Source organism: Otolemur garnettii, unplaced genomic scaffold (assembly GCF_000181295.1).
Source record: "Otolemur garnettii isolate 467f Iridium unplaced genomic scaffold, OtoGar3 scaffold00058, whole genome shotgun sequence".
Taxonomy (NCBI): Eukaryota; Metazoa; Chordata; class Mammalia; order Primates; family Galagidae; genus Otolemur; species Otolemur garnettii.
Genome location: NW_003852453.1, coordinates 9,391,568 through 9,401,237, shown reverse-complemented (window position 1 = coordinate 9,401,237; position 9,670 = coordinate 9,391,568). Strand labels below are relative to the sequence as shown.

The following is a 9,670-nucleotide window of genomic DNA, read 5'->3' as shown; positions in this document are numbered from 1 at the left end:
GGGGACCAGGGTTGCAGACACCCAGGATGGGCTGTATGTTCCAGATGCCATGCAACAGCCTCAGCAGCCTCAGGCCAGGCTATTGAGGCTCTCACCTTGTTACTGAGCTCAGAGCTAGGGTCAGATACTTCTGCAGACTTCAGTGTGAGGCAGGGGCTGCTCTAATTGGAACTAGGTGGCTCACAAGGGCCAGCTTTAGGGCCTTAGGGATCAGTCTTCTGGTTCCCATCCATCCTCAGAGCAACAAGTACCCTGGCCCTAGGGGGACATGTCCAAAGGGTCACAACCCTATTTCTGCTCAGCGTGAACTGAACTGCCTCCTCAGGTCTACACTCCAGGAAGCCAGGACCAGTTAAGTTGAGCTTGGGCCAGTCCCCTTAAAATACTTGCAAGGCGCACAGTGGTTCATGCCTATAATCCTAGCACTCTGGAGCCAAGGCAGGTGGATCTCCTGAGCTCAGGAGTTCAAGACTAGCCTGAGCAAAGCAAGGCCCCAACTCTACTGAAAAAAGTAGAAAAGCTAGCAGGGTGTTGTGGTGGGTACCTATTGTCCTGCCTATTCAGGAGGCTGAGACAGAAGGATTGCTTGAACCTAAGAGTCTGAGGTTGCTGTGAGCTGTGACACAGGGGTCTATCCAAGGTGACAGAGTGAGACTCTGTCTCAAAAGAACCCCCCAAAACTTGCTGGTGAATTGAGGTCCAGAGAGAAGCAGGGCCACTACTGGGATATAAAGCAAAGGGAAGTAGAATATTCTGCTCGCCAACCCCCATGGGTGGGTGCTCGGGGTAGGAAGGGCAGACCCCAGCCTGTGCCAGCCATTTCCTGGCCCACTCACATAGGGGCTGCCTACTCACCGTGGCTGTCTGCTGCTGCGTGGCCTGTGCTGCAAACCGGGCCACGTGGTTGACGATGGGGGAGAAATTGGTGGGCCCATAGAAGCGGATGTGGGGCAGGCAAGCTGAGTACGCCTGAGCGATGCCGTCTACACCTGCCTCAAGAGGAGAGTCTGGATCAGCCCCGCACCCCTGACCTTGCCCTGGCTTTCATCCCACTGCTAATGAAGCATCTATTTCATGCTCACCCAAACTGTCTCTGCTGTGGCCAGTGTGGGCCCTGTGAGGCTGGAAGTTCCCAGAGGGCAGGGCCAGGGTGGTGTAAAGCCAAGTGGCCTTAAAGTGGAGTCAGACCTGAGTATGCATCTTGCCTCTCTTAGCTGTGGGATCTAGGGGCAAGGTGTTTAATCTCTCTGGGCCTATTCCCTTGGCTGTCAATGGGACTGATAATCTACACTCTAGGCAGTTGGCAGGCGGGGTGCCAAGCAGACCCTTCCAGAGAAAGGGCTTCGCAAAGCTTGCAGTGATGCTCTGAGGCCACTGGAAGCCCTCTGGCAGTCCATTCTGGACATACTATGTGGTGTTTGCTCAGGATTAAGGGATCAAGGTGCTTGCACAACCCCTGTACACAGTAGGTGTTCTGTAAATAGCTACTGTAATAAGCGTATGAATATCCCATGGTCCTGTGGTCCTGTTTAGAAAAACTTGGGCCAAAGATGAAGTCTACCAACCTGCACTTGGAAAAAAGTCTCTGGAGACTTACCTCTAAAGAGAAAGAAACAGCAGGATTGGAGGGCCACATTCTAGTCAGCAGATGCTAATGGTTTCCAAGTTCCTAAATTGGTCCAGCCTTGGGGAGGGACAGTGGATGCTATGCCCAAGCTAAGCCCTGGGCTGAAAGGTCTCCTGATGGTAGGAACCGCCCTCTTCCACACCCACCTGCACCTCCTCTTCTAATGGTTTCTTAACTGCCTTAGGAGACTGAGAAACCTCTTAGGCCCAGGAGTAGGGGTGAGCACAGTCACTGCACTCACTTCTTAGCCTCCGCTTCCTCCTGCTCTCCCAACCCTCAGCTGGAAAGCAGGGCTGGACCTTCCAGCAAGGGAGGGAGGGAGGATGGGCAGGAGGTGAGAGCAGATGTGTAATGGTGCCAACTGGTTTACACAGGGCTCCCCATCAACAGCTTCCTGTAATTCTCATCTAACCACCCACAAAGTGGCCAAGGCAGGTAGCATATGGAGGCAAAGGCCCAGAGAGGTACAGTGGCCCTCTCCAAGGTCTCCAGCAGAGACAGGGCAGCGGCTGGCCTTGAATCCATGACTGTCTGACTTCGACGCTTCCTCATTTCTAATTAGGAGCAAGTATGACAGGGAGGAGACAGGAGAAAGGAGTGGACCAGTCCTCTACCCTCCCTCTGCCCAGGGCAGATGCGGGTGTGAGTGACACTCACCAGAGCAGAAGGGGTTGGTGGGATTGAAGTTGATGGCAAACTCATGGGAGACCTGAAATGCAGAGAAAAGGCTGAGTGAGTGGGCAGCCCAGGCTCCCTCTGAGGGCACCTGGCCCATAAACCAAACCCCTGCCATGTCCCAAGCTACTTGTACACCTACATCTGCTTTCCCATTCATGGCCACATCTCACCCGCAGAGAGGCCTGACAACTGTATTTCATAATAGGGGAAACTGAGGCACTTGCATATCACCCCAATCTCTTTGGGGGTGGGGGAGTCAGGGCGACCTACTATGTCCCCTTGCAACTCTAAGAGGGTCCATGAGTGGGACATAGATGCCTCTGAGAGTAGTGGTTCAAGTAGCACTTGAAAAGCCCTTTTATCATTACAGTTGTGTGAGGTCCATGATTAGAACTTTTCTGGGGCTTCCAAGTCTTCTCCTTACCTTAATAGTAAGCAAAAGGGCTTGGAAGGGAACCTGCCTGTGCCAGCTAGCCAAACTGGGATTAGCTGATCACACTCTCAGAGCTGAACTAGGGGATTAAGGAGTGTAAGGGGACTGGCAAGGGGTCAGACAGGGTGTCTCAGTCCTCCCAGGGACAGGTCCTGTTTCTCTGCCTCCAGGCCCAGCCCCAGGTGGATCATCAAAGGCAGACCTGCACACTCCAGGACACCGCTGGACCAATAGTAGTCCAGGTGTTGCTGTTCTCCTGGCTCTAGGAACACAGAGGGATGAATATAGGCCCTGTTCAGGGCTGCAGGGTTGTAGTGGCTGCAGAAGCCAGGACCTCAGGAGAGGCCAGAAAGCTCAGATGGGGGCATCCCACTCTCCCTCTCTGCCTACTCACAGCCCCTTTCCTACCACATGCTGTACCCCACGTCCAGTGCTTTGCAGGGATCCCCCTTACTTCTCCCTCACAACACCCCATGGAGGCGTGTTATCCTATTTTACAGATGATGAAGCTAAGAGAATGGACTAGAATTTTCCCATATTTACTGCAGGGCAAAGCCTCTAGAGTTCATGCTCCATGAACCCACCAACCTCAGAAGGTGTTCTACCCTCAGAGATCTCCAATTAGGATGTAGAAGAGATGTCCAGTCCCCAGCTGCTGGGGGACAGCTTTAGTCTGGGCACAAACAAGCACAAGGCCTTGCTAAATCTAGAGTCCATATTTCACAAGGAAACAAAGTGAGGGGAAGCCAGGTACCAAAAGCCACATGGCTGCACAGGCCCTCAAGCCTCACCAGGGGGCAGGACACTAGCCTTACTCCTAGGCCAAGTTGGGCAGATGCAGTAGTTGGTGTTCACCCCACCCTGACCTGAGCCTGGCAGCATGGGGAGGGTGTGTGGGCCTCTTTTCGGTTTCAGGGAATGGGCCCTCCACAAGGGCCAGTCTCCAGATGTTCCTCTTGGGCTGTGTCTCTGCCCCTGCCCAGGGACCCTCTTCACCCTGTCTCTAGTCTGAGCCCCAGGTGTAGGGGCTGGAGGTCCTTGTTGCCATGGAGATTTCAGAGATTAAAAGAGGGGCTTGTTATGGAGGGGCTGAGAGAGAAAATGGTTGCCAAGGAAACAGGCCTCCCATGGGCCAACCACTTCCTACAAAATCAGATTTTAGGAGATTTTAGAGACCACAGTGGAAAAGCCCCCTCCTGATAGGAGATGATATTCTTCATTCATCCCTTGGCTCCTTCCCAGTCCCCACATGTCCCCTTTTCTTTATTTGGGGAAGGTCTTGGCCTGGTGGCCAAGTGACAGCGCCTGTGGGTGGTTGTCCATTCACCCTAGAGGCTTCAGCAGAAGTTGCCTAATCTAGTAGCTCCATTTCACAGGTGGAAAAACTGAGGTTCAGAGAAGGCCAGGGACTGTCCAAGTCATATGAGTGAGTGACAGCAGAGCCAGGTCCAGGCCTGGGGGACAAGCGTCCATGCTGGCTGGCTATAGTAGGCAGCCCAGTCCCTTCCCAGGCTTGCTGCCCTGGTTTGCCTGAGAAATGTCAGTAAACAGGACAACTTTCCTGGAGGCCATGTCAAGCCGATTAAGGTTCCCTGGGGACCAGGAGCTGGCCATGAGTCTTTGTCCTGGGACTCCCTGCTGCCTTCTGACAATCAATCGCCCTGTATACTCCACCTGGCCCAGCCCTGTGGCCAGTGAGTTACTTAAGACTCAGCCCCTTGTAGCCCTGGCAGGGGCAGGCAGAGGGGTTGGGGGGAAGAAGCTGAAGGGATCTCAGAGTGACTGTCATCTCTGAGCCTCAGGTTCCCCACCCCAGACCTTTGCACAGGTGGTTCCTTCTGCCCAGACCTACTCTTTGTCTGAGTGACTCTGCCTCATCTTGACTTCATGCTGTGTCCTCAGGGGTGGGTCTTCTCTGGGTTCACCTGGGCCAGCCCTAAGGAGAAACTGGGGGCCTGAAGGCAGGCAGGCAGGTCTCCTTCTGGCTCCTCCCAGCTCCCCACCCTCAGAGAACCAACCCTTCTGTTTGCTCAGGCCACTGGGCTGGGTCCTAAATTCACTCTGTCAACAAACAAGCACTGCGAGGCCTATGCTGGGACACAGGGAGTAGGAAGCCAGAAGATCACAAGGAAATGGCACAGTCCTGTGAGGACAGTGCCTGGAGCAGGGAGGAGGGGCCCACATGAGAGAAAGCTGGTGAAAGGGAGCAACAGGGTCTCCTGCAAAGGCCCTGAGGTGGGGATGGATGACAAAGTTCATGTGGAGGAGGGAGGCAAGCTGCAATGAGAGAGGGGGGAGAGGGGTGGAGGAAAGGTGGGGCACAGCATCTGCCCTTTCCTGGTTCCACACTGGTCTTGGCACCACCGGGCAGTTCAGCCTGGCCAAACCCCAGCCTCCCCAGAGCTGCCCTGTGACATTTCCAAGGAGGCTTTTGCTCAAGAAAACATCTCATTCAGCTGTGTTCTTTGAAAGCTGGGTGGTTTCCTAGCAACGGGCCCGTGCTGGGCCTGGCCGCACCAGCTGGCCCTGCCCCCTGAGTGGCATCCCCATGATTGCCCAGAGGCCCAGCTTTGCTCACATAGGACCCTGCCCTGCCCTATACACGCCAAGGATGCCACCTCTCCTGCCCTGGCCCTAAAGCCACTCCCTGAAATTCTAGGTAAAAATTGCCCTCCCCAAAGGTGACCAGAGACAATGGGAGGCCAAAGCTTGACATGCAGCACAGCAGGGCAGAGGACAGGGCACAGGCTGACTGATGTGCAGGAGTAGGAGCCCTCTGTACCCACACCCCACAGCCTTGTCGTCGGGGAGGCAACAGATTCCGAGAGTAAGCTTTAGAGTGCATCTGTCCAGCTGGAACACAGATCCTCTGTGGTGAATGTGGCCTTGGGCAAGTCACTTTGAGGCTCTAGGTCTCAGCTTGTTCACCTGTAAAATGGGACAATGTTTCCCGCCCCTGGCTGAAGTGAGCTTCCCAGCTTTACAGCTGCTGCCCTCATCAACGTTCCCTCTCTGGGCCCCCAAACCATCCCTCTCCTAGTACCTTCCCTGATGCCCTGGGCCTGGGTTGGGTCCCCTCCTCTGGGCACCCCAGGCCTATACCACCCCCATCTTAGCACCAATGACAGTGCCTATCCTTGAGAATTGCCAAATAGAATACAGGATGCCCAGCTAAATTTGAATTTCAGATAAATAATGGATACTTTTTTAGTACGAAGTATGTTCCATGCAATATTCAGGACTGGCTTATACTTTAAAAATTGCCTTAAATTCAAACTTAACTGAGTGTCCTGTACTTTTATTTGCTAAGTCTGACAACCCTCTCTGTCTTCCCCAAAGGATACGGGTTATCAGTGAAACAGAGACCATAACTGTGCTGTTCCTTGTTACAGCCTCAGTGCCTGCAAGAGGCTCAGGCTTGAGAAGTGAGTGTGATTGGGATGAACGTACAGAACACAGGACGACTGGGCCCCCAAGCCAAGACCTTTCAAAAGCAGACCCCAGAGAGGCCATACACACAAGTCCCATCTCAACCAAAAGCAAACTAAGTTTGGTTTCACTCACCTTCCAGTCTGGGGGTAACTGGGCCCCGAATCCCAGAGCCGGAAACATCTTATCACTAATGAGAGAGAGGACAGAAAAACACAGAGACAGCTGGACAGGAGCCCTCTTTACCCACCTACACTCAGCCCTCACAACCCCTTCTCCAGGGGTGGGTCCATCCGGCCTTGAACACCTCCAAGGACAGAAAGAAAAAGCTCACTACCTTTAGAAAAAGCTCCACTTGAATGATCTATCTAATAAGCCCAAACCCACCTCTGGGTATCTGGTGAACATGGGGTGTCACCAACCGCCTCCATACCTGTAGCAGACATTGCTAATCAACAACAGCACTTCTAACCAGTGGGCCTGGGTGAGCTTCTAGATCCTTCTCAAACCAAGACCCCAAGTAGCCATTAAACCAAGGTCATGATGGAAGTGGAATATATTAGCTGCCTCTCAACCTCCTGTTCATAGTTGGGGGAAACTCTCCTAAAATGAGAACCCTGATTTGGCATTCAAGGCCCTTCATCATCCAGCCCTAGAGCCTAGTCACATGTCCTTCCACCTGCTCTCTCCCCCCCACACCCCACTCCTTCAGCAGTGGCCACTCCTATTTCCTAAACACACAGGGTACTTTCACATCCCAAATTCAATTCCGTATGCCCCCACCTGAAATACCTCTCCGTCATCTGCTTCCCCTGGCAAACTCCTACTCATCCTCTAAGGCCAATCAAAATGGCCCCTTCTCTCTGTGGATTTCCCTGATACCCTATAGTCCCTCTCTCTTTTGTGCTCCCATAGCTCCTCCCTTATAGGTAAACTGATTGATCTCTCAGAACTCCAATGATTTCTTCCCTTTCTGCTTCTTTAAGTGAGAACTCCTTGAGGGCAGGGACCATGTCTCATCAGTTTGTTCATTCAACATACATTTTATTAAACATAAAGCCAGTTCCTCTGGCTGCTGTGTGGAAGACATACATTTAGGGACTAGAGAAGAAGCAGAGAGACCATTGAGGACACTAATGAAATGATCTGGGCAGGAGGTGATGGTGACTCAAACCAGGTGTCCAGAGCTCCCTGGGGCCTTGCTAAGTCTGAATGCCCATGAGATGGCTCAGTGAAGGGGCTGAATGGACAGCTGGGTAAAAGGGTCTCTGCAACATCAACACCAGCACCTCCCCGACCTGGCCATGCAGGTGGGGACTTCTACCTCCTTTACTCTGCATGCTGTATCTCTCTTAATGGCCTGCAGTCATAGCCATCCTTCAGGCCTTAAGTTTCCTGGAAGTCAGACACTGGTCCAGATGCTGACTCTCTCTGGGAGGCCAAGGCCACATAGGATTCCTGCATTCATACCTGCAGGATCCCTGGCACTGGCTCCTTCCTCTCCCACTGCCATGTGTCAAGTGTCTTGGTCATTCCACCTTCTTACCTGGAGCTCCCAACCAGCACATGCTTTTGGTGGCCACAGCTGCCATACCCTACACAACTTTCCCTCACTGACTTTTCACTGTATCCCCCTGGCCCAAAGGTCCCCAGAAAGCATGGTTGTAGGACGAGTCCATGGTGCTGTCTGTTCTTCCAATGTTCCCAACAGCAGTGAGACTGCTAGGACAGTAGTGGTAGGCCCAGGAACCAGAATGTCTGGCCCTGGTCCAATCCCCCCAGTCAGTGAGATTTGGAACAAATTCTCCACATCCACATCAAGACTCCATTTCCCGAGTTCCAAGAGGAGAAGCTATAGCAAACCAACAAGGAAATGAGTTTTATCTCCCATCCTGACTCATTTTCTGATTGGCTATTTGGTGTACTATATGAAGGATCCCAATTTGAATCTGAGCTCGGCAGGTAAGAGTGCAGCAATTGATTGGCAATGTCTGCCACAGGTATAGGAAGGAACAACTGCATGTGTGCCATGTGCTGGCCATTCCTAGATTGGAAGATTTCTAGGTCCCTTCTAGCTTTGACACACTGAACTTCCCAAGTTGGACGAAAACCAAGCTGACCTTCAGAGCCCTTTTGTAAGCTTACCTGTCATAGTCCTGAATGATCTGCCCGACAGCCCAGATGGCTGACAGATATTCGTTGGTACCCATGGGATTGATATAGTGTAAAGAGGAAGGGTCAAGGGGATTCCCATTGGAGGCGGTGAAGTCTATTCCAACCTGCAGAGGGGGGACATAAAGACTACTCAGCATGGCCAGAGGACCCCAGCTCCCTATCCCAGGCCAGGGAATGGAGGAGGCTGATGGAATATGGGAAGCCAATATGGGATGGGAAGCCCCCATCCCAGCCTCCCCTGACTAAGATAGTCTGAAACCTAGAAACTATCTGATTATATCAATCTTCTGCTCTAACACCATCTGTGGCTCCCTATTGTCCAAGCACAAAAATCCACTGCCCAGCTTCCATTTTCTCCTCACTATTTCTACCTGCACTCTCATTTCCTAGCATTTATTCGTGAAGTTTCCTTTGCCTGAAGAGCCAGGCCATCTTTTCTCCCTATCTTATTCTCTTCTATCTCTCAGAACCAACTCAGATGCTGCAGCTCCACTGAAGCCTTCCCAGATACTTCACCCCCAATCTAAGCCCTCTCCCCATCATCAGACTGCCACAGGGCCCTGGGACCTGAGGCTCCTGACAGGGTTGTCCCTGATTCCCAGTCAGCTGGGAGCTCACTATGGGGGAGGCACATGCCTCAAGGAGCCTGGTCCAGGGCTGGGGACAGCATGAAGGGCAAGTGCTCAACAGGACTTGGGGGCTACTGGGTGGGCAGGCATGGGAGCTCTGCCTGCTTCAGCCCCAAGGGAATCCCAGCCCAGCCCATGGAACGGTAGGACAGAGGGGTGGCCAGGAATGGTCCCTGCCCATCAGAGAAGGAGAAGGACTGGGAGATAGAACTCAGTCAGAGAAGGGGCCTCTCATAGAAAGAGAAGGGGCCACCCACCCAAGTCCTCATACTGCTAGAGGGCCAGTTCCCCAAGGCAGAGGCGGCATATCTCAGTCCTCAAGGAACCCCTGCAGTGGCAAAGCCTGGAGTCTGGCACAAAGGAGGTACTCAGTGCACATTCACTGCACGAATAAAGCTATGGAGGAGGAACAGGAGGGCCTGACAGTTGTGCAGGGGAGAAGCAGCAGTGACCAGTGGGGTTAAAGGTCAGCAAGGCCAATGCCTGACCCCACTGCAATGCCCTTCCACCCCCACTGGGACCTAGGGGCAATGATAAGGAGGAGGGTGCTGAGCTTGGCACCCCAGCAGCTGATACTCCTGGCCTGATACTCCTCCTGGTGTGAGCACCAGGACCCCACTTAGTCCTGCAATGCCCTTCCGCCCCCATTGGGACCTAGGGGCAATGATAAGGAGGGGGGTGCTGAGCTTGGCACCCCAG

The 9,670-nt window shown here is 53.1% G+C and overlaps 1 protein-coding gene across 2 annotated transcripts in view; it reads right to left on the bottom strand.

Annotated features, from left to right (window-relative positions):
• CPNE2 (copine 2) overlaps window positions 1–9,670 on the bottom strand; it is a 46,898-nt gene that overhangs the window by 9,015 nt on the left and 28,213 nt on the right. For both annotated transcript variants that reach the window (XM_012806840.2, XM_012806841.2), the window contains 4 exons: window positions 8,313–8,446; window positions 6,303–6,357; window positions 2,285–2,336; window positions 856–989 (listed from right to left, as the gene is read on the bottom strand). In XM_012806840.2, the coding sequence (XP_012662294.1) occupies window positions 856–989; window positions 2,285–2,336; window positions 6,303–6,357; window positions 8,313–8,446 (375 nt within the window). The remainder of the gene's footprint in view (window positions 1–855; window positions 990–2,284; window positions 2,337–6,302; window positions 6,358–8,312; window positions 8,447–9,670) is intronic.